Below are 25414 nucleotides of genomic sequence, written 5' to 3' on the forward strand. Positions count from 1 at the left end.
ATTCAGAAGGTCCCACTTCTCATTGTGGCTTTAAGAATGGGCATAAGTAGGTGCCTGGGGAATAGCAGCAGCACAACAGATGTGTTGATTGCAACAACTGCTCCTTGGTATGCTCCCTGCTTTCGCATATTTACCACTTTGGATTTCTTGAAGTGGTTGTGGTTTGTTTAGCAGCCCTTGGTGTAGTTATTTTCCAAGGACTTGTCCACTGTCTCCTGGACTCTTTAAATCCATGCACTTCGGTCCTTTAGTAAAGACTTGTGAATCATTCAATGATTCTTTAGATCATTCAATGGTCCTTAGTTCTTGTACTGGAAGAGGTGATGAAAAGTTGATCACTACCGCTCCTCTCCATGCAGTTAGTGATACTGGACACTCCCATCATATCCCTTCTCTCTCTTGTATCCCATAAGATCTACTCTTTTTTTCAATTGAAAGTCCGATCCTATTTCGCCATTCTTTGCCTGTTCTGTATCTCTTTCAGGTCTCCTGTTCCTGCTTTTTGAGATGAAGGGGTCAGACCCGTGGTTGGGATTATCACTGAGCAATGTGGCACATTTTTTCCTCTTTTATTCTCTGTTTAACTGCTAAAAGCCTAATGTTTAATTTGATTTCTTTACCACTCTTGAATGCTGAAAATGACCTCTTTGTATATATGTCTATTGCAATACTAAGGTATTATATAACTGTCTATTGCAATACTCGGGAGAGTGACAGTGCCCATCGCTTTGCATGTAAAACTTGAATGTCTTCACTATTGCAGGCTAAAGCTGCAAGACTAAGATCTAATAAGATCTAAAGATCTAATTCTTGTGAAAGTATTTCTCCTTGCTCTTACACGGTTTGTGACATCCTGCCTCTTCCTCTACCTTAGTTTAATCCCCAGTTACACGTAAGTCATTATTTGAATGTAGCTTTAGGGGTATTTTTTGATACTAGAGTGTTGCAAGTGTAGACAGGGTGATTTAAGGATCTGAGAGACCAATTTGTAGGGACAAGTAATATTTTTCATTACTTCTTGTTCCCAAGGACAGACTGAGGTACTTGCTGTGATGTTTGCTGTGTTGGATGCAAGACTTGTATGCGCCAAAGCTTGTTCGCTTTTTCACATATACAAGCTTTATGCCCCTTCTAGGGCTCAGACTGCAAGGTGTTTTGAACAGGGTCACTAGTGTGAGTTTACTTGGAAAGTACTGTGCATATTTTTTGTCTCGGTATAAATAATGCATTAGTAATAATGACTACTGCTCACTGAGAAAGACAAAACTAATTTGACTAAGTGTCTTTGGCTCTGGATCTTTGCTATATAATAAGTGATTCAAGGTGGGCTGTACTTACCCGAGGGTTTCGAGAGGCGTGGTGTGCTTGCAAGAGTTGATATGGTAATTCCAGTGTGGCATAGCACAGGAAGAGGAGTGGGGGGAGAGGTGAGGGAACACCTCAGAAATGCAGAGCAACACCCACAGTTGGATCAGATAATATCTGGAAAATAAATGGAGTGGTAATCATGCTGAAGTTGGCACAAATGGAAAAAACAGTCTGTTGGAAAGTTCGTGTATGACTACTCAGTCTCAATTATGAGATCCTTGAGGCAAGGAGTGTGTCTTTCTGGTCAGCTACAAAACACTTGGCATGCTTTGGTGTGCTCATTAACACATGGCCTTTTACTTCCCTTCACTGGCAATATTGGGAATGTCTGTTTCATATTGGTACGAGTTTGTTTCAAAGATCATAGCCTGATCACATGACTTGTATATAAGCTACCTGTCTTCTACTTTTTTTTTCTTTATATAATTATGAATTTCCAAGAGAGTGAGATATAACTGGGACATCTTCTCTTTTGCTTTCCTGTATAATGACAGAGCAACCTGCTTGTAGCTTTCTGCCTGTATGAAGTAACTGTGATTTCACCTGCTGTGGCTTGTGTTATTGCTTCTTGGCTCAGGTGGGAGGAGGCACAGAAGAGAAGTTTCTCAGTGCAAGCTCTTATCTTCTCTGTGTAATGACCAGGGATAAGCCATCTGCAACCACAGAGCAAGATTTATTATGCCAGATTAGACACTTTGGTGTTTGTAGTCTAGCACTCCGTCTCTTGCAGTATCTGATGCTCTAAGGAAAAAGAAATACTACTACCAGGTGAATTCAACCTGTTAAAGATTTTCCTCCCTTTTCTTTCCTGTTATCTTACATAGAAACTGTGAAATTGTGTGTCTCAGTGTGGGTGCCATTTCTACTTTTCAGTGAGGTGTTAAAGGCCCCTTCTGTGATCCATCTCTTTGAGTGTAATAAGTAGATTGTGAGTATGCTGCCGAGTTTCATTTATTGTTGCACAACACGAGGTTATTAGGAACATTCTCCCAAGAGGTTGCAGTAGTGGAAGTAGGCTGTGTGGTCTTTCCCCTTTGCTCAAGTACCTTTTTGATGATGATTGGAAATTTTTATTCTGGGTATATACAGGGCATTGGAAAAGTCGGTTTAGATACCATTAATCATCTACCTGATGTTTCTGAAGTGCTGTGTATCCAGCTTTTCATTGCAATCAAATTGGTTCATTCCTTCCTGCTCGTGTCCCAAGCATGTAGTCAGCGACTGCTTTTTAGACTCCATTATAAAGTGGGTCTGGCCATTTGTTCACAGAAAGTATCATGCCTTCTTCTAGCCTATGATATGTTTGACTGTTCAGCATTTGCTTGGATTTCTTTTGGAAATTCCTTCTCTCAAAAATGTACAAACGTTTGAAAACTTATCCTTTATGTTACATTGCCATTGCTACAGGAGCTAAGACAAAAGCTAAGAAGTGCAGAAATGGGCTGAAGGTAACCAGACTGTTTCATTGGTTTGTAGCCCAGATGCTGATGGTGTGATGGCAGAGGCTCTGCTCACATTCTGGTTCTCCGCCACGGATTCTAGAGAAGTCTTGAGACAAAGAGTTCAAAGGATCTTACGGAGGGGACTGAAAAAATACACAGGGCCTCTGAGAATAAATGTCAGATCTTCTACCATCTCAAGTAAGTATATTACATCTCTCTTAAAGGTAGTTCTTGTCATTTTCTAATTGGTGGGACTTGATTGTTCTCCTTTTGATGATAGCTGTTACTGAGTCTGAATAACAGTCTTTCCTGCTAATTAAGTTAGAATAAAATCAGCAGCAATCTATAACCCCCATCCCCAAGTCTTTCAAAAATGTCTTAAATATGGATAAATGGGAGCAGTTCTGTGACTTTGCAGTACAGCCTCAGCTCTCCTCCAAACTGCAGTACCAACTTTATGCTACTATCATGGCAGTGAGTAGGAGCCTTACCACAGTGCTTCAGCACACAACAACATAGCCACGCTCCCTATGTCTTTGCTTCTCTGAGGAGCCTGAAAATGCAGGAAGTATAGTGGAGAAACAGCCAATGTACTGAAAAAATAATATTTGGTGGGATGATCAAAATCCTTGCAAGTTCCCCAGGGTAAAGGGAAAGACTTCTCGGCTGAGGATTCTATCCCCTTCCTTGCAAAGCAGACCTGCATCTGCAGGATACGAAAATTAACTGCACTATCTTCTGCAGTTCTGCTACAGAATTTTTGTGCAGGTGTAGACTCTTGTCTCTGTGTTGGCTTCAGTTATACGTAGTCAGCAATTTTTCTGGGTGTCAGACTTTTCAAGACTGAGTTGCTGGTTGACAGAAAGAGTCAGATACTTGTTCCATTTTTTTTTTTGCAGACCTGCTCACTCCAAAGCGCAAGGGTGACAGTATAGTACGTAGGTTGGTACTTGCTGCTTGCTTTTCCACACCAGACTACTTAACTCAGCAGAGATATGCAGAGGCTAGACAGCTGTATTTAGAGAACAACCTGGGCCAGATTCCATGCTGGATGGATCCAGACTTCCTCCCACTCAGAAATAAGCAGGAGCAACTTCTTGTTCTGCCTCTCGGTGCTTGAACTGGGCACATTGCATTGGGGTAATGCAATGAAACTCAAATATGAGTTGTTACACACCTGTTGTTTCTTGATGGCCAACCAGTCTTCCTTATTGGAATGGGTTAGGATAATAGGTGACATCCCTCCAGGCAAAGAATCACCATTTCCCTGCAGTGTTGTTTAAATGCCAGTAGTTCCTGTTCAACAAAGTGCACAGGTAATTTCTCCCAGATAGAAATACTGCATGGGCATCAGAAAGATTCAAAGAGTTTTGGGGTTTTTTAGACAGTCGGGTCATGGGTTATCGAATTTTGAATCTTCAGTTTAATTTGGTGCCTAACATAAAGGATAAAATTGTAAGGAGTACAAAAACGCTTGTTAAAAAAAGACTGAGATCTTATTGAGTTATCTGATTAGCTGCTTTTATTCAGTCTAGTAAATGTGGGAAGTGACTCAAAACTGTTTTAGTTGACCTCAAACTGCACCAGGGCTGTTACAGTAACTAATAGATAGTTAAAACATTTTCTGATATAATTGAATCACAAAGTTTTCATTAAATATTTAGTCTCAGTAAAAGATGGCATCTCTGTGTTACTTTATTAAAGCTGTGTGATAAACTTTGTGTTGCTTTTCTTATCTTTCCCAGCCTAACAATAAAGCACTGACTACATAGGTCAGCTACTCACTACATTGTGCAACTGTTACGGGTGACACAAAGGAACATAAACAATACTTTGACATTTCTAAGAGACAACAATAAAAGATCGTCCAAAAATATTTTTGATCTTTCTTTGCTAACATGATTTCAGCAGTGCTATGAGACTTTGGCAAACTACTGTTAGTGTTGCCTTTTCAGAAAATCAAGTTGACTCAAGTGAAGAGTATAGAATGGAGCACTCCTCTGGTTTTAGAGAACATGCAGGTCTCAATTTATAACACTGGTCTTATTCCTCACACCAGGGAGAAGTGACAATTTCAAACAGGTCCTAGAAGTCCAGAGAAGAATCTAGGTTTTGCACTTCCTACCTTTTTCTTCCCTCCTGAAATATCCTGTCCACTATTAGTATTTAAACCAAGGAAACCCCAGATTTTTTCCATGCTCTGCAGGCACCTTTCTAAATCTTGCTTCATTGTACCTTTTTGCCCACTGCAGCCCTTGCTTATCTTGAGGCAATCCCAGAACATTTTCATAATGACTTGTAAAAAATCATTAACCTTGTAAAAAATCATTAAATAATCACCTTATCAAAAGGTTCTGATTTAGGGGCCATGATATAGCTCAGTTTAGCTAAGCATGGCTAACTAGGTAAACAAATGCAGGTCAGGCACTTATTTATATTGCATGCTAGGGGGAGTCTGATTAAGGGAACCTCCTTAAGTCTTCCTCCCCCAAAATAATCACCTTGTTCAACAGCATGTCTCAACCTGTGCTTCAGTCAAAAGTATTTGAGAATCAGCTCCAACAAACTCCTCCAAATTGAGTGCAACACTTGGGACCTTTAGCTGCAGTTCAGTGCACCACTACAACATTAAGTAGTCTGTCAGCTCAGGGGCACAACTTGCTTTGCCTCTGCATTTCCGCGGATTGGAAATAAAGAGGTGAAAAAAATCTAAACTGTCAATGTTTTATGAGTTAATTTTTTTTTCAAAAAGAGGGCTTGATCATACATATGTGAAAAAATAGCAAATGTGCAAAACTTAAAGGAAAACAACATAATATTGTCTCTGGTTTGTCTCTCACTAAACAGTAGATTTTCTTTACATAGGGCTGAAAAAATATGTTTCTGTCAGGGTATCTTCAGATGTATTACTACTGAAGTTCCTGTTTTCTTATTTAGCTAGACATCATAGTCCCTTGGTCAAGGACAGTGTATGCCCAGACGTTCCTTCTGGCTTTGATAGAAAATAGGAACTGATAGAATTCTCTGCACTTGTGTACAAACCCCATAGAAGCCCAAATATTTTTCAGTGAAGAATCAAGTAAACTAAGTCCTATCTTCTCTGAACAGCAGTACAAGGGCCATCAAAGTGAGATATCAAAGTGTCAGATGACTTGGAAACACGCATGTTAGGACTTGCTCTTCCACTGGCACCGCAAGAAGGTGTTGCAGTTTGTGCTCTGTATAGTTCTGGCATCAAAGAGGTCTCCTACAAGGCTGATGTATTTTCCCCAGGGTTTCTTGGTTAGAGGTGGAGTCACCTGACAGCCTGGATCCCTAGGAAACACAGTGTAGAGCAGCTTGCCACACTATTTCCCTTTGTCAAGTAGGTTGGAAGTATCCCAAAATGTATTTTTGGGAATGTACTTCTGACGTCAGAAAGCAGCTGGTTGCAAGATCACTGGCACTGTCGAAAGTGAGTAGGAAGCATTCCCACCTGTTGCACAGCCAAGGATTTTGACCATGAACAATGAGTCATGAATTGGTTTTGATCAACAAGTCAACTGTTATTGTTTCTATTTATCTGGAATCTGAGGCTTGCTAAGGCTCCTAACAACTGCAAAGTACAGAACCTGGCAGACAGATTCTTACTTCTTTATGGAGTCTTCTGTGGGAGACATGCAGGTGAGTGTCTGACAGGGTTGATGAGGAATGTGTCACATCAAATAATGTATATAGCAGTCTAGATTTTTGCATTTTACCAGCCACAACAGCAGCTTGGGGGAGTAGAACCGGACATGCATCTGTATGTTGAGAAGCAGTGGAGATCTGATATTCCTCTACTTTGATGCCTTCAGTTTGGCACAAGGTGGTACATTTCAGTAAGAGTCTAGAGAGGATGATTGAAATGTATTTTAAAATGAATATTTTGCAAGGACATGCTTGTGATAAAGGAATTAAGCAGAAACCTGACTTCTCAGATGACCCAGACAGTTTAATTTAATTGATTTTCTCACTCAAATCTTGGTTTTCCCTTTCTTTGCTGTGCCTGCAGAGGTTGCAAGTGATTTGGGCTGCCCTTAATGTAGTAAGACCTTGATTGCAGCTGGGACATGAATGTAGGTCAGGAAGAAAAATAATGCTAAAAACCATATCAGTTTGGATTCATGCCACACAAGTGGTACATAGCAGACCCCTTCTCGGGCTGCAGGACAACTGGATGGACTTGTAAGTATGCTGTGAGGTTGGACCTCTGTCTGCCACATGGACAGAACTAAGATGTGGTTGATGGGAGATGGTGGGGGAGTCATATATGTGAGGACAGGTCCAGTGAACATCAGTAGGGAGGGAATGGCTGGGTGACAGGGACAATTAGAGGCACAAAGCATTTGTCTTGTCTCTATCAGGTTACTCTACCTTGCTGAAGGAATGAGAATTGCATCACCTGTATCTAAGCCATGTTTTGCTACTTCTACCAAGGTGCCTAAATCTGGGGAGGTAATTTCTCTTGAGAGAGCAGTGAGAGTATTGGAAGGTTAGTGGGGAGACATTTTAGGATGTGTGTGCTACATAACCACACAAGAGCATGACCTTCCTGCTGATCCCAAAGCTCGTGTTTTGCCATCTTTCAGGAAATTCCTGCAGTTCTTTTTGGGTACAGTTTCTGGAACACAACTGAATTTGCTCTTCCCTGGTCTCACTCCCATTTCTCCCCAGTACTTCAGATCTTCGTAGTCTTTAATGTAATTAAAGAGCATTAGAGTAGAGCTATTATCCCCACCTCTGTCCACACTGCAGGACAGATGTGCTCTGTGACATTCCTCTCAGCTGCCCAGGTTGGTGACCTACTGAAACTTGCCAGGGATCCTCTTTTTGCCTGTATGCACTGTTGTTACCCTACATAACACTGAACGAGGTGAGCCTCCTGTTTCTGATGCACCTGAGAATTTCGTAATTCCTTTCAAGGTAGTTGTTATTAAAATGTGGCAAAGGACAGCAGGAAAAATGCTTCCTCTGCTCCCTGGTGCATTTCATAAAGCTGTGCTTCAAATGCATGTCCAAGAATGTGTCACGACTATTGAAGCACATACTTTTTCTTATTTATGTTTACAACCCTCTCCTCCCTCTCCTCTTCTTTTAAGATACTCTCTACCTTGTCTTCTCTGAGTGAAAACACAGTTTAGACAAGCAAGTTGTGGGAACTTGATGTAACAGAGGATGAAACATGCAGTTTGCCTTTGAGACTAGAAGTTATGTTTTCACATATAGAAAATCACATGTGGAACCCTTTATAGAAAATCAAGTTTCTTTTGGGAATCAATATCTGTGAAAAATTATGTAATTAGGTAAAACTGTATCAGATTTTTAAAACAAATTTATCACCTTTAATTTTGTAGCCATCTCTGGCCCTTTCTACACTGAAAATTCATAATATCCTCTTATAATATATTTGCTTGCCTTGCTTGCACTATGCAACATAATGTCTGATTCTCTTGTGTCACAGGGTTCTGCCTGTTATTTTCTTTTTAATATAAACACTGAACTCTGTGGCTAAAATGAAATGAGGCAGCAGACAAAAGACTGATTCTTTGATATCAGTGACACTGATATTATTTAGAGACATGGAAAAGTGAGCACATTTTTCCATAGGAATGTCCAAATCCTTCAGAGATAAAATGTCACATTCACTCTGCAGGTAGTTATGAACATGCAAACATTTAGATGGCTGCCAAATAGATCCACAGACTTTGGGCCTTAATTGATTATTGCATACAGTTACCAAAACAAAGATGCTTTCCTGTTCTTGCTTACTCCTCTTTTCCTTCCATGTTTGCTCAAGTACATATGTTGAGGAGTAAAAAAGTTATTTACTGATAATTTATTAACCTTAAATAGTAACTGCAAGTCACTGTTCTCACTAGTCAGAAATTAAAAACTTAAGTGTGTTGAAATGTGTTTTAGAGTTATTCTGTTTACTAAATTCACAAAATAACTGTAATAACAAAATTGCTTCTCCAGTTGGAGAACAGAGCCTTCTTCTGAAAGATGCAATCCCTAAATTGTATTTCGGTAGATTGCTGTGATTTTAATTTAAACATTAGTTTTCTCTTTTATGTTAAGCAAGCTTGACTTTAATAGCAAGTTCCATTTTACAGGTAGGCAATGCATGTTCAAGTGGAACTTGTTCTTGTTTACAGTAGAAGCCTGAATGCTGTTTTCCTAAATGTGGCATAAACAACTACTTTTGCAGCCATATGTGGTTGGGACAAGAAATGACACTTTAATTGTTACTAATTGATGCTTTTTCTTGGTAGTGCAAACAACTAGGGCAACTAGTAAATGAGCAGGGCCGCAAAATTGTCTCTCAAGCCTTACAAGCGATTGCTTCAAGGCAGGGCTTACAACACGCTGGCTGGCACAGTGCGAACAGCTGTGCTCTTGACCAGGCCAAAATGTGAAGCCAGTAACAAATGCAGGCAAACCTCTAGCAAGATTAGCCAGTAAGCAACCTGATTTTCAGCTGCATCGTGTAACCCAAAGTGCTCCCTGCTTTTGACGGGACCTACTGTGGGCTTGGCTTATATGAAAATAGTGTCAGTTAATTCAGGTTTCCAAACACATGTGTGTGCTCTGGGTTTGGCACCTTGGTGTTTGTATTCTGGGTATTGTGCCCTTAATTTCACCTGTCCTGATCTGCATGATGGGTTCCCAGGTCTGCTGCTGGTCAGACCTGCTTTCACCTCTTAAAAACTCCCTTTATTTTGAGGCTTTTTCCATTTCTGTGGTGTTTTCATCAGTACTTGTGTTTCAGCTCCCAGTGTGGGATAAAGTGTGAGGGCACTTTATATGGCAAATCTTTAAATCAATGCAATGCCCCTCCCCTAGTGAATACAGCACTTAATTTTCTGATAGGTGTCACTGACCTTTTTTGTTCAGCAGTGGGTGGATAGGATAGTACATCAGCTGCATAGTAGGGATTTATTATAAAATATGCTGAAATTCAAAGGTGTACAGACTTGCAGCATATGTGTGTAAGACATGTTTCTCCATTTACACAGAAGTCAGTTCAACTGGAAGCAATGGGTAAAATTTTGCCCATGTGAGGTTTGTACTTTTTTCCAGGTGCCTCATAAAAAAGGCAAACAGAGATATAGGCAGGTGCCTTGCAGAACACCTGTGTGACTCACAGCAAAACTCGATGCAGTGAGAACATGCCAATTGAATTGCTTCCGGCACTGCACTTGAACAAGCTGGTTGCTCCTTTTGTCTTCTCGATGAGCTTTGCAACATAATGTAAGTGTTAATAATTGACTGCAGGCTTTATAATTAGGCATTATGAGGTAAATGTCTCTCCACCCAGAGAAAAGCTAAAAAAACATTGTTATCAATATTGCACTTACTGGCAAAAGGTCCTCTTTCATTTTGAATTACTTTTGTTGGTTTCTTAACAATTTCCATCTAGAATGTATTAGTGATTCAAATGATGAGCTAGTTCTGAAGGTTGTATGAATTTCTAAAAAAACACTGGATGCTCATCATAGTTGAAATTAAAAAGTAGGGACAGATTTTTCAAAGCACTTCTTGCCAATATGAACATACAGGTGAAGTAGCCAAATCCTTCGCATAGTTCAGCAAACAGTAGTATTTATACTGCTGCTGAATCCTTCTGCTGACCTAGCTTTTACTCTCTGGTATCATTACATTTTGATGTAAGGGATCTTGGAGACAGCAAGCTATATTATCCATAGAAATTCACAGAATACAACTAGCATTCCTGAGATGCAAAAGTACTTGCCCTTTTAGTCTTTTCCTCCTTCCTTCCTATGAGTTGTGAAAGTACAAGTGAGAATTTTTACTTTTACTTGAAAGGGGACCTTGCAAGTAGTTGCTTGCCCACTAGTAAAACTTAGTTATCTTTATTATGTGAACTGTTCCTGTCCATAGTGAATAAGACTGTGTTGCTATATAGATGTCCAATTTTACCTCATCTCCTATCCTTACAAAATAAAGCAGTGGTTGCATGCACATATGGCAGCCCTAGCACTGCCTTTGCTCTGTAACATTCCTTGCAGTCAAGCTGTGCATGTACTGGAGTTCTGTTTGTTTTCTTTTCCTGTCATAATCTGCTTAAGGTTACATTAAGAAATGAATGAGTACACGTCTAGTACTGGTGGATTGCAAACAGGCAATTCACCCTGCATACCTGAAGGAGTGTCAAGCCCTCAAGCAAAACACACGTGATACAAACCCAACAGGCGACAACTGTGAGCCAGAGCCCTTTGCATTCAAAAGAAACTCCTCCTGACTTGGGTTTGGATCAAAACTAGAATATTATTCTGTATAGCAGCAAAGAGGTATGAAGTTAGTGGAGAGGGACAGGAATCTGCTGAGAAAGGCTGTCCAGCCATGAAATATTAACTTGTTGAAGCTGTACAAGGATCTATATAATTTAAACAAAATTATAATCTATGTAATTTAAAAAATGTATTGAAACTGTGGGGGGTTTAAAATATTTTTATTATTTTTTAATATATATGGTATATAGTAATACAGTATTATTTTTAAAATAGTTTGAATGCTGGAAACTACAATGGTAGCTGTAATAAAAAACAGCATTCTGGAAGGAGGGGGATAGTTTTAGATTTTGAGCCAATGCTTGTTATTGTCAGCATGAGCAGACTGTATTATTGATAAACATACAGCTTGCATGTTCTGTATTTTCAGAACCTGCAGTGCCATGTAATAAATTGCTATTAACTATCTATTTTAGTATTAATAGTGTACCAATAAGACAGGAGAAAGGAGAGTGAGCCATTGCAATTGTAAGCTCACATTGCTGCAGTGAAGGTCACAGAGTGAGAGTACCAGACCTCCTCTGGTCCTCACACTGCTGTAAAACACAGCCAGTTGATTTTTTTACAAAAAAATGGAGCTTTAAAACTTCCCACTGCAAAAATTTCTCACCAAGAAAATTGCAGATCTTGAGTAATGCAGGACTTGTTTTGTCTCTACTCCCCTCCAGAAACATCAGGGTCCAGCAGGATGAGCAGGATGAGTGCTTGTTCCTCAGAGGATACCGGCCGGAGAACAAGCAGCAGCACTGCAGGGAGCACAACAGCTAACATAAGAATGTGATCACATATGAGCTTCACTGGTTTCTCTAGCAGCCCCTTCAGCCATGCCTCCTGTGGTGCCCTATACTCAAATAGCTGCCAGATGGGACAACCATGCAGATGGGAAACTTTGTGCTATCCTGGCCTTACCCTGACTGTTTGTTTTTTTCAGATGTGGAGCCAAAAAGAGCAGAAGCCCTCTTCAACGATAGTAAGTAAGGTTTTTTAAACATCAGAAATGTCACGTTTTTAAAATTGGCATTAAGAGTCTCTGAACACTTTTCCTGGCCCTTAAAAGCTTTTTCTTATCCCCCCGTCTAATGAATGTGACTTTGTAGTACACATAGATGAACTATATGTTTGGAAAAACTGCTCAGTTTATAAGGAAGCCTGTTTTATTAGTGTCTTCTGGGATACTTAGGAAGACTGGTTTGAAAACAGTGGTGATGAGGTAAAAACCCCTTACAGAAAAAGTCCACACCCACCAGAGAGTTCCCTAGTCAGTTTTTTTTTTTTGCAGTGAGATGTTCCTTCTGTTAAAAATATCAGCAATTCTGTGAGGAAAGAACAATGAGAAAAGAACAAGTGCTGAGGGCTCTATGGAAATTCCCAGGGTTGAGCTCTAGAGGAGACACACAAGTCCTGTTGCATAAGTGCCTGTGCCATGGTTCTGCCTCCAGTAGCATTGGTCTGGAAGGTGTAAGGTACCACCTTAAATGTAAACTCTGCTGTAAAGGATCACAGGACCTAGCCACTGAGGACTGAGCACTGTAATGTCCACAACACTTGCTTATCTACTAGCCTGATCCAGTTGCTGCTGGTAACAGTGAGAGCTTCTGTGATGTGTTTGCTCAATTGTGCACTTGGATATACAGAGACTAAGCCATGTTTCCATATGAAAATGAAGACATTTCAGATGACTCCTAGGTATACACAGTAAAATTGAATGAGCAAGGAGGACTTCCAATAAATAAAGAAACTTAGTATTTTGGGCTAGGTGGCTGCTTTAATGTCAGGTACAACAGTCCTGTCAGTCAACTTTCCTAATGTCTAGCTGAAATTGGGACCTGGACGAAAACTAGTGGGTCTTGGTCCAGGTGAGATGGGTTTAATGCTGTTTTGATAGGAAGTCTGTTCATTGAGGAAGTTTCTAAAGCTATGTGGGAGCTTCAGCTGCTCCTGAATATCCTGAGTTTAGTTGCTGAATCTATGGATATTTCCATTTCTCTCTGCGTTTGGATGATAATACTTTTCTGTGTCATGGATGCACACCATGCTGAAGGTGTCCACGCCTTTGTCACCTCTGACTGGAGTAGTGTGATGCTCTTTGCTGGAAGTGCCTCTCCAGGTCCACTTGCAGACTTCAGTGATCAGTTACCTGTTTCTAGGTGACATCTTGCTGATATAATTTGTGTGTATGCATGGTAAAAACCTGTGGCTCGGTTCATTCCCATCTTATATTTTCCTTTATTTATGTTTTATTCTAATGACAAATTACCTAGGGCATTAAAGTTGGCAATCTCTATATCCGGGAATTGTCTTTGATGTGTAATGAAGGTTTTGATTCCTGAATTGGGCTGCTCATGCAGCTAAGCCTGAATCTTTGACCGTCGTGGCTTTCCATAATAGTAAGTTGTTCATTCAGGCTTCTAAAAGAATGGGTTGTGCATGAGGAGCTCTGATTTGGGGGTTGGTAGATGGTATGTTTTCTTGTTGATGTCAATACTGTTAGAGGACCTAGATGGTATGTAACTTTACATATGTTTTCCACAGACATCGTCAGGAATATTTACTAAACAGCAGAACAGCTAATACACTCTTTCTCCTTTTTGACAGTCTGTGGGTTACGGCAGAATAGATCGGTCAAGTCAATGGCAAAATCGTCATCGTTGCGAATAGTTGGCGGATTGTCTTCTGCAGAGACTGGGGACTGGCCATGGCAAGCTAGTTTGCAGTACAACAACATCCATCGCTGTGGTGCAACACTCATCAGCAACACGTGGCTTGTATCTGCAGCTCACTGCTTCAGAGAGTAAGTTCCCGTCTTAGAATCTGTAGCACAATGTGCCCCTTGTGTATCAAGTTACATTGCTTTCCAGACTTGCACCACACCCCTGACTCTTTCCCAAGGGAACAATTTTGAAGGAGAAAAGTCAGGATTAAGCAGACCCATCACTTGAATATTTCAATGAGAAATTAAAGACTGACTCTTTGGAACAGAACTGGCAATTGTATGGGTGGAAATCAATAGTCACTTGGCATATTGAGCAAAGAAGAGCAGGAAAGGTAATGTGACTGAAATGGTGGAGGATTTGTTTCCTGTTGCACTACATATTTCTTAAAGGTGCTCCTTCATGTTACATGAGGTTTCTGCCACTGCAAGCTACTACCAGTAGTTATCATCCCATCTTCCTACCCCTCCATTCAACCACGCAAGCCCAGCATTTCTTTGTTTAAAGCATGGCAATTGTGAAGCCACAGGACACTGTAAGATGGAACAGCTGATGGAACAGATTATCAACATGCAAAAACAGTAACAGAGAGGAAGAATTTTGTAGCAGAAGAGCTTTTTGATCTGATGAACACCCTGTGGCCACACAATGGTTAGATCAGGGTCAAGGAGCAGGAGAGGAGTACAAGACTGTGGTTGGGGAGGGAACACAGGATTGCCCTCTTCTACCAGCAGCCCTCAGTTCCGTGGGAGATACTGTTATGGAAAGTGATGGAAGCCATCAGAATCTAGTAGGGAACCAGCTTGAAGGAGCTTTACAATAAAGGTGCCCAACAAACTTAAAGTCCCAAACACATATACTTACAGCAAAATACTTACAGCACTCTTATTTTTTTCAGCATGACTCACCCTCAGAAGTGGACTGCTACTTTTGGAGCTCTTTTGAAGCCACCAAGCTTGAAGCGATCAGTCAAGACTATTATTATTCATGAAAAGTACCTCTACCCAGAACATGACTATGACATTGCACTTGTGCAGCTCTCTAAACGAGTCGAGTTTACAAGTAGCATACACCGTGTCTGTCTGCCTGAGCCATCTCAGACTTTTCCCTACAATATTTACGCTGTCATAACAGGCTGGGGAGCACTTACCAATGACGGTGAGTCCTGAGTCTGCCAGGTGACCTGCATGGTATGTAACCAGTGGCTCTGATCTGCTACTGAATTGATATAACTTCTGTAGCCATATGTTATATGGCAACAAGCCTAATGCTTTGCCTATAAGCAATAGGTTTGTTTAATCATAAGCACCACTTTCTTGTTCTAAAGCTAGAGTGGACAAAGGCAGAGCTACAACCTACTGAGGCAGAAAACAGGAAGAAGGCTGTTCTGTTTTCCCAGTCTTTCCATTTCATATTGTAAATTCATAAGACATGTAGTCCAGCCATGCATGTATTTATATAGAACCTAAAAAATTATTTTCCCAGCGCTAGTTGGAAGTTACAGATAACTCTGTGGGCTTTCAGGTAAATGTGCAGATTGAGCTGCAACTTACCCAAGCTCACGCCCTTACCAGGCCACACTAAGAATAGATTTAGCAATGGAAAAAAGATGTCTTCACTTCGTATCATCTGCCTAAATTGCTAGGTAAATTTTGTTCTGTGGTACCATACGGAATATGTAAAAATATATATATCTTTACACTTAAAGCACTATGTACTATGCAATCATTACTTCTGTCTTAATGATATGGTTCCCAAATGATTCTATGTACATTTTCCTTAAGGGCCGAACCTAGATAGATTAACAAGCAAAACCTCCACAGTAAACCAAGTCAGGCTGGTCCTCCATCAGAGAATATTAAACACTCTTCCTGTACCTTAACTACTGCAAAGTAATTCTGTTGATAAATATCCAAACTGTATTTTCTCTTAGGTCCAGCTCCAAATGCTCTTCAAGAAGCAACAGTGAAACTTATTGACTCAAATACTTGCAACAGGAAAGAAGTGTATGATGGGGACATAACACCCAGGATGTTGTGTGCAGGATATTTGGAAGGAGGAGTAGATGCTTGTCAGGTAATTGTAGCTGAAAATTAGAATGGAAAACTATTTCAATTCTGGCTGCAGTATCTGGTTGACCAAATCTTAATTGACTGAAATTAAATTCTGAACTGGAATTAAATTCTCACTGAAATTAAATTCTGGACTGGAGCATATCATAATAGATCTGTTATGAAGTGATCTTTGGTAACACACCTGAGTCAGTGCAAGGAAAACTGTCTGAAACAAAGATAACTATAAGGAAGCTAGGTGTAAGAGAATGGGAAGGAAATGCGTTGTGCGGGTTTGCAAATGTTGCAAGGAAATGTTTATGTTCAAAGAAAAATATTTCCACAATGATCACCTTTAAAAACATAATTTCTATATACATTATTTTCAAAGATTGTCTCTTAAGTGCTGGTTCAAAACAGACCCTTTCCTGAATCCCAGTTCTACAGACCTTTGCCCAAAGAAAAGCTCCCTGTAGCATAAGTCTGGGAAGCTCATTGCTCTGTTCCTGTCTGGCTCAGCATTGAAGACACCAATGCAGAAGGGTGCACCTCCTGTTCATTTCAGTAAATCATTTTAGTGGAAGTTGGGGATTTGGTCTGTTGTATGAGGATTGCCTTGCAGCCTGTAAGGTTTCTAGTTTATCTATTATTACCATGTCACATTATTAACAGTATCTGAATTCAACCTTTGAAAGAGGTTAACATCTTAAGGAGACCAAGCTCCTGATTAAAGCTCCAATCAAAAAGGAGATCCAAGCTCCTTTTTGAAATGTTATTGCTGCATGTGACTAAAACAATTTAAGAATAGCAGTTACTGTTAAAAAAAAAAAAAGTTCCTGCTGGCTTACATTGCTGTCTATATTTGTGTTTCCCTACTTTGTATGAGGAAGAAGCAAAGGCAGGTGCGAAGCAGTGTTTCACAAAACAGAAAAGAAGTTTTTTTGGTTTTTTTTACTGTAAAACTATGGAGACAGAGGTCAGGAGGTCCCATGGCAAATAGGAAAATGCCATAGACTTCTGATTCAAGTTTCAGAAACAGCCTGCACAAATGGCAGCTCTTGAAATACTGCTTGCTTACTTCTCTTATTGGATAGGCCCTTCTGTCTATGGAGAGAATTATGTTTTCTCGTCTGATTAATTAAATATTTTTCCCCCTCCTCTTTCTCTAGGGGGACTCTGGGGGACCACTGGTTACTCCAGACTCTAGACTGATGTGGTACCTCGTGGGAATAGTGAGCTGGGGAGATGAATGTGCCAAACCAAATAAACCTGGAGTTTACACACGGGTGACTTATTTCCGTGACTGGATTACCTCAAAAACGGGCATCTAATTCAAAAGTAAAAAATAGATTTAACTACACAGACTACGTGTAACTCATATTTATCTGTAATTCTGAAAAGTTTTTTTTTAGTATATATATTCCTATATAGTTTTGGTTGAAGCAACCTTAGCCCACAGCAAGCACTATCTTTGCTGTCAGAGATCCTATCCCCTTCTGAATGCATGTTAAACATACGACATTGTCTGCCTCATCTTTGAGCCGTGAAACTTTCTCACTTGCCAGAAACTATGAACTGACATCATTAAACTAACTTTTAAGCGATACCAATTTACCTGCTTTATAAATGCAAACATTTTCCATAGGAAAAAAAAAAAGAAATTTTTCTTCAGCCATGGCCAAAGTCTGCAGCTGAACCTTCTTCCTCCAGTGAAGCAAATGCTGTCACAGCTGTGTTTTTAGCAAAGTGAACCCTTGATTATAAGTCTTGTTAGAGACTATCATCTGCACCAACTCCAGCTGAGACCCCGGATGCTCACCCTGCTTGGTGGCCTTGGTAACTAACAGTGGATCAGCAGGACTGAGGGTATGTCCTAGCTAAGGAAAAGTAGGATTTCTGTGCTTGCAGTAGATAGGAAGGGAAAAGAGAAAATCTTGATGTTCTTATTTCACAGCACATTTTTAACAGGAAATTTTTATGTGGATTCTGTAAAGTTCAAGTTACTTGAAGGTATTATGGTGGAAGTACTTCATCACAATGCTGTGCTGCTACCTCTGTACCTGTTGTCTTCTAGATCTACCCTGTTCAACACCCAATTTGCTTAAGATGCAGAAACATAAGCTCCACCCAAATTGGTAAAAAGTGTGTCCTCATGAACAATCTCCCCGGAAAGAAATAGGGCATTTAAATTTGTGTTAATGGAGAAACAAATATTCACCACAAACTGGAAACTACCTTTTTTATTCACGAAACAGCATGCTTTTCCAAGGGCATGCCAGCCAGTGGAAACCATCTCACTGCAATGAAAGCAGTCTTGCTTCACTGATGGATTCAGCTCTGCCATGAATGAATATGATCTTGAATATGAATATGTCTTATGAGGATGAAGAGTAATTTCATATGAAATAACAGTCCTGATAAGAACTTCAGAGTAAACACAATCCTTATACACCGACTAAGCACTTTCCTACCTCTGTGCATGACCTCTCATGGATTGCTGGTGGAAGAGGGTCCTCTAAAGCCCAGGTCTTCAATATGAGGATCCAAAATGTCACTCCAGTACTGTCATCTGCAGTCTTTGAATGGCCACTGGACTGCTCAGGCTGTGAATGCAGGACTCACAAGAGTCTGTATGAGACATGAATGAAACTGCAAGTCCCACAGCTGCACCTACTACAGCTGAAAATTTCACTGAATCATCCTGCCTCCCCTGCTGTTCAGGACTGGATTTCTCCTCATTCTTCCTACTGTGCAAGCTCTCCAATAATCAGCATCCTTGGGAATGAGATGCTTGGCATTTCTTGAAAACTCACACCCTGAATTACAAGTCTACATATGGATGGAAAAGCCTATGTTTAAGCCGTGGTGGTGGAGGAAGAGGTTGTCTTATTGCTGAGCTCCTTCCAGTCTTTCTGTATATCTTTTGAATTTTGGTAAAAGACAAGATGCCTTATCTCAGAAAGAAATCTACTGAAGGTTTTAGATTGGTTTTGCTTTTGAAACAGTAGTACCTTTATTCTGATTTTCCATGTCATTATAAAATGAAAAGGATCTTGGAACAGTTAGGGGGATAGTTAGATGCAGCAGATCCATTTCCTTAAGTTATTGATGAAGTTTGTAATTTATGCACTTTTGAGTTGCTGCTATTTTTCAACCAAGAATTTACTCTAGGCCGGGTTCAGTTACAAAATAGAAAATTCATTGAGTTTTGAATTAGGTCACCTGAAAACACTGTTTTCTTCTAGTGTTCAAGTCCCTTTTTTTGAAAGCATCCTCTGGAAAGAAAATTACGTCTAATTTTTTGTGCCTCTTATTGCTTTGAAAGTGAAAATTATGACAAGTGCCCTTCCTTACAATAAACTCATGAATTGAGATAGAAGGTATACAGTTCACTTTCATCGATAGCTGGGGCTCTGTTTTGCACTTAAATCTATCTTTTTGCATAGCAAATGAGGGGGCAACAATAAGGAGGTGAGGCCCAGACTAGACACAGCCCCGAGAAACTGGTTCCTACCTCACACTGCAAGTGATGTGTATATGCAATACCTTTAAAATGAGAAAGGCAGCCTTTATTTCAGATTTTCTCGCAAGAGGCTAAACAGCCAAGAGGTGTGTGGGAGAATGTCTACCTTACTCAGGGCCCTGAGCCAGCCAGATGCACTTTTCATAAACTTTTAGCAAACTGTCTGGCCTAGGTTTGTCTTATACTCCGTGTCAGTGTTTTATTTATGATGACTCTGTTTGTTTTCCGCCCTACAATAAAACAAAGAGAATATTGTGTGATTAAAGATTTTTCTTATTGTCAATGTTTAGATTTATCAAGGATTTAGACAATATAGAAGCAATGTTTCATAACATTAAATGTATTTAAAAACAACTCATCCTTTTCTGTCCTTTTGTTTTCGCTTAATAATAATCAAGCTAAATTTAAATATGACACAAAATACACTAATCTTCCTTATTTTATATAAAATTATTCTAGAACTGCAGCTCTCTGTTCATTTCCTGTACTAGGAATGGTTTTGTTTTCAACAGTGTTTGGAGCTTCGCAGACGTTTCAGCAAAGACAAGGTGGGACATTTGCTTCTCTAAAATACTCAGAGGTGAATTTCAGTTAAGATAGCGCTATGCGAATTTGAGAATGGATCTGAAGCTTCATCCAAGAATTCACCAGCTTGCTTCTGCCCTTCGAAAAACCCCTTACCTTTGTGATATTGCATTCCTGGGAACTCGTTGTGGGGAGCTCTATGCAGCTGGTACCAATTCTCTTGAGATTTCCCAGGTAGATTTAAAGCACCGAAAAATGTGTTCCAAGCTTCTGCTTATTCAAATTGAGTTGTTTGAGGCTTACTCAATCCTACTTTTCAGCTTGGAGCAGAAGTAGGAAAGAAAGAAGAGTCTGATTGCACAAGGCCTAGTCATGTGATCAGGTCTGGTTGAATGACATCAATCTGCTATTGGGATGCCTTATGTAAGTAAAGCTTGTAGAAACTTCAATTCTGTATCTGCTGTTCCTGTTAACGAATTAGAAGAGTTGAGAGTCAAAAGCCATTATTTAACCCAATGAATGTTTATCTGGCAACTTTCAGCCTGTGTTAGAGATGCACAGGCATGGAAAAGCTGGCGCTTGCTTTTGGAAATACATTCAAGCACATCTCAATGTGAAATCAGCTTATGTAATTGGTGCCCTTGTTTATCTGGATTTATCAACATTATTAACATGGTTTCTAGGAAGGTGTCACTTGCTAGAGCAGCTTTAAGTGGCAAGATCCTTTGGCCCACTCCACTGGGAAGCTGGAGTCCTTTTAAATATGCCATCAAAACACTCCTACACTGCATGTTGTGCCAAAAAGAGGAGACAAAGCCTTGCCAGGCAGCACCTTGCTCCTTCAAGAGCTGATGGCAAGCCATAGCCTATGGCAGGATGTTTGGAAACCCATTGAAGGATGTTGATTTAGATTTATGGTAATTTCTGAACTGGCCTATGTGCTAAACTGAAATATGTTTGCCTTAGTATTTTCAAATAACACATTTTTAGGTAAAAAAATTACAAGAGTTTTGTTTTCTAATTTGCTTAATTAACTATATTGATCAGGGAAACTAATGCATCTCCCCCCCCCCAAATCCCCACTTTGGGGTCCACATGAAAAACGTGACATCTCACATGGAAGTCAAGAAATTAAAAGACTAAAAAAAAAAAAAACAGTGTCTTGGATTTTCCCACCAGATGGAAAGGAGATTTACAGCTATTTCAGCTTCAGCTCCAGCTCCTTTTGAAAATACTGACTCTAAAGATGTATTCAATACCTGCATGCAGAATGAATCTACAGTGGATCTACAGTGGTGCACATAAACTGCAGTTACAGAGATCTGGGACACGAGTAGGCTTGAGTCCGGAGCTGGTGGTTTTCTCCTGGCCACAGCCACATTCTGCTCATTGCTTCAGTAAGTCAGTAAACTGAGAGCACTGTTTCCTACCTTTTGCCAGTATCAAAAGCTATAGCTGATTTTAATATAATACAAATATGGAGCAGAGATTCCCTTTAATTTATTTAGTGAGATTTACTGAGATTTTAATGCTATATGTATTTTTTTAAAAAGAAGGCTAAGCGGAAAAAGAAAAGTCAAAGGGCTCCAGATGCTTCCAATTTTGCAGTCTTGTTTTGATTTGGTATCATCAACCTAGAGGGTTCCTGAGTACACCATCTAATTGATGCATTTGGAAACGAGTTTCTTTGGCTTCTGGGGTAAGAAGAATCTGTCCGCTTTTATTTGGCAATTTATCTTAGAATGCCTATATTCATGGTTAGTCTTTGCTTTGTTACTGTTAAACAGTTAGGCAAGAATTAACTGGATGTTGTTTCTCCACTTAGGCAAAAGGCTTGTCAGCATTTGCTATGACTATGCAAAATCTGTTTCACGTCAGATGACTATCTGGAAATGGACTGTTATCTTAAAAAATGTAATGATCTCGACAGAAAGATGGTAGGTAGAAGATTTTTTTTTATTATTGTTTTTCAGAACACACTTGAGGGGTAAAATCATGAAAATAAGAATGGTTAGTTTAACCTTAAAAGAAAAAAATTAACAGGTTCATTTTTAGGAAAGAAAACAAAAAAATTAAAGGCAAAAATCACTGACAGGACTAAAAATTAGCCAAGTGACAAAAAACCACGAAGCTGACAATTTTTTTGCTGTCTTTAAACTCTCCTTCATTTTCCACCCCAAACCCATGGGCACAGGGACTCCTGGTAATTCTGTTCATTAGATACACACACTCTTTGAAATTACTATATTGAAATAATGGAATTAATTCTTGTATTTTCAATTTTTTATATATTATGTGAAAAAGCTACAAAGCAAATATCAGCCTTAGTATCAATTCCTTTACTGGTAAGGATTAGATTCGACATCCTGAACGGCTTTCTCCCTTTATCCCGTCTCTCAGACCGGCATTTCAGACTTCTAGTGGCCTCTAGTGGTTCTTTGAAATTTGTCCACATCTTCTCCAACTATTTCTGTTTGTCAAAAAAGCAGTGTAGTAAAGTATTTGCGTAGTCCAAATTTGTACGAGCACTGTGTTGTCCAGATGCTCTTAGTCTTTGTTACCAATTGAGTACAAAGGCTGTGTGTGTTGTTGGACTGAAGTTCCCTAAACCCCTAGATACAGATAAAGAAAAAAGATAAAGAAAAAGCTTGTGGGGGGTTTTTTGTTTGTTTGATTTTTTGTGTGTGTGTGTGTGTTTGTTTTTTTTTTCCTTGTGTACTGTAGGATCCAGGTAGTTGGTTGGTTTGGTTGTGGTTTGGTTTTTTTCCTGAAGTTATAAATATTTTAAAATACAAGGTGACTATTCTGTATACACTGCATGAAAGGACACTTTTCAGTGCATGAATCCCTATTCTAGATAAGATGTGCTAATGGTATCAAGAACGATTTAAACTCCTCTCACCTATCCCAATGATCAGGGGTGACAGAAGGGAAGTCAGGGTTTAAGGTGAAGGGAAATTAAACTGCAAGATGGGAAGGCAGGCAGTGCTGCGATCTTAATAAGTTTGAGAAAATATTAACAGGAGATTATGTTGGATTTATAGGAGTGGTGTTGAGTTTGTGGTGGTAGCAGCACGATGACTGTGGCAGCTTGCTCTCTCCTGGTTGATTGCCACCAAAAAAACAAGGGAAAATGTTTCCACAAGCCTACACACACCATATTGGCACAGGATGTACTTTGGGTTTGACTACTCTTTGCCAAACCTCCTCTTTGGCTTTGGATACTCCCTAGAAATTCTCAGTTTGGCTCCTGATCCCCTTTGAATGAAACTTTGCCCATTTTTGTGTTAGGTGACACCATGCTGGTGCTCTCCTGTAAGATGCTGAAGGAGGCACCTCAAGAGTAGGGCCCAGAAGCGCTCTTCGTGGTATAAAGTGGTATGCTTGCACCAAAACGGGATTTATTTACTTTATTTATTTTTCTAATTTACTTTTAGCAACACGATGCCTTACTTCTTGGGCAGAAAACAGTGTTTTTTTAATAGCTTCTACGCCCCCACTTGGGCACCTCCTAACCAGCCGCTCGCTGCCGCCATGTCTCGGCGGACGCGCCTCCTCGGAGCAGGCGGGGCGGCCCCGGCCCGGCCCCTCATGTCGGCGCAGGCGGGGAAGCGCCGCGGCACCGGCTCCGCCGCTTCCCACCCCTTTCCTGCCTCTTCCCCCGCCGCCGCCGGCCGCACTCGGGCCTGGATCTCCGCGCTCGGCCGCCGCGGGGTGAGGGCGGGCGGCGCCGGGGCCGCACCGAGGCGGGTGGCGGAGCCGTGGCCGTGGCGCGTCCGGGGTGGTCCGGCGGGGCGGGTGGCGGTGCCCAGCGCCGCAGGAGCGCCCCGAGAGCCGGGGCGTCGAGTAGGGGCTGCAGCCGCCAGGCTCTGCTGGGACCCGGGTCGGGTTGGTTTCGGGATAGCCGGTGGACTCTGTCTGGGTTTCCCGCTGCAGATCCGAGGTGTCAGTGTGCCCCCATTGGCCCAGCTGGGCAATAGCTGTGGGTCTGAGCGTCCTCTCTTACGTTCTCTCTCTCTCTTCTCCGCCGACTGAACAGGGAGCCTGCATCGGCTGGGATTGACCGCTGGAAACCCTGGGTAGGTGGGATGAGTCCAGGCCTCCCTGCCATCCCAGCGTGCTGAACAAAAAGTAGTTACCACTGCTTCAACCTGCACTGATTGGAGGTAAGGAACACTGTGAAACCAGCACACCACTACAGCTCCTGTGCCTTCGCTGCTCTTCAGAGCATCTTAGCCCTTCTTGGTAACATGTAGCTTCTCAGTTTGTCCCTGGGTTATGTGACACAAGCAGCTGAGGCTTAAAAAAATTAATTACGCAGTTAAATACAAGCCTGGCATTAAAACTGATAGCGTTGGCTTTTAACAGGAAATAGACAAGTGTATAAAGGTCGAACCTCTGCTAAGAATTAGGACATAATGTTAGAATGGCTTTTTTACATGCATTTATTTGAAACAGATTCAATGCTGGTTAAACAAGAATGAGAAATACAACTTGGATGCGGGAATACATTAACCAAAGTTTGTCCTAGAGTCACTTGACTATAGTATCATTAAGTCCTCCTTGTCAAAGGATCTGTTTTGCTGTACTTGATGGATACACTGGCAGCATCTCAGTGCTGTAACTGGGAGTGCAGGAGGAGAATAGGGAATTAAGAAATGTATAGGAAGAGCCACTGTCAGACAAGTCTACGAGATATAGGTGGTGAAGGTTCTCTTGTTGGTTGATTGCACAGCCTAATTGTTTACAAAAGATTGTTTGGGAGAGCTCGTGCATTGAGATGGCAGTCAGCAACCACAGCTGAGAAAGCTGAGAGTTTTTGTTCAGGGGTGGATCACCTTCCCCACCCTAGTACCACGCTCATTTTGTGTTGGATAGTCCCAGACTGTCAATGCTGTTTGTGGAGTGGGATTGTGGAGGAGCAGAACAGCTCTAGGACTGTTTTTCTACTCTTTTACAAAATGATGCTGACTTGCTTTGAAGGGAATTTCCAGTCTTGTCTCCCAGGCAGTGACTGAAATGAAGGCTTATATTTAAGCAGAGACTGAAGCCTGTGACTGTAAGATGTGGTGTGTTGCACTCTGGCTTGAGATCTAGGTCCTAGGATGGTCTAGTAACAAGGGCATTGCTTGTCTTCAGCCCTTGTGTGGGGGCACGAGAGCTGCACTGAGTGGCTAGTGGTGTAGACTGTGATGGAGGTGCCTCATGTCGATTGTCTTGTGTGCCAGCTTACATGCAGGAGTTACTGTCCACCCTGTGGAAGAGCTTAGCTTATGAGATTTGTGGCCTGTGTCCAATGTAAGTGTCTTGCTGTGCTACTTTAGTGCTTTTCAGGAGATAGGGTTGTCAGCCGTGTCTGGTTTCCAAGGCAGTTTGTAGAGCATTGAAATAAGCTGTGTGACCTGGAACCTCAGTTGTGTCCGAGGGTACACATCGGATCTGTTTTGCTCATCCTGCATTT

At 40.9% G+C, this 25414-nt stretch overlaps 2 protein-coding genes across 2 annotated transcripts in view; both read left to right on the forward strand.

Annotated features, from left to right (window-relative positions):
* The window catches only part of LOC135413052 (transmembrane protease serine 11E-like), a 42292-nt gene extending 22614 nt beyond the window's left edge, over positions 1-19678 (forward strand). The window contains exons 5-10 of the mRNA XM_064652158.1: positions 2845-3008; positions 12075-12113; positions 13739-13934; positions 14753-15012; positions 15788-15930; positions 17075-19678. Of these exons, the coding sequence (XP_064508228.1) occupies positions 2845-3008; positions 12075-12113; positions 13739-13934; positions 14753-15012; positions 15788-15930; positions 17075-17236 (964 nt within the window). The 3' untranslated portion in view covers positions 17237-19678. The remainder of the gene's footprint in view (positions 1-2844; positions 3009-12074; positions 12114-13738; positions 13935-14752; positions 15013-15787; positions 15931-17074) is intronic.
* A 4314-nt stretch (positions 19679-23992) lies between these two features.
* The window catches only part of UBA6 (ubiquitin like modifier activating enzyme 6), a 29955-nt gene continuing 28533 nt past the window's right edge, over positions 23993-25414 (forward strand). Inside the window, exon 1 of the mRNA XM_064652159.1 lies at positions 23993-24119. The gene's annotated coding sequence lies outside the window, so the exon portion shown is untranslated. The remainder of the gene's footprint in view (positions 24120-25414) is intronic.

Source organism: Pseudopipra pipra, chromosome 4 (genome assembly GCF_036250125.1).
Source record: "Pseudopipra pipra isolate bDixPip1 chromosome 4, bDixPip1.hap1, whole genome shotgun sequence".
In the NCBI taxonomy this organism is placed as follows: Eukaryota; Metazoa; Chordata; class Aves; order Passeriformes; family Pipridae; genus Pseudopipra; species Pseudopipra pipra.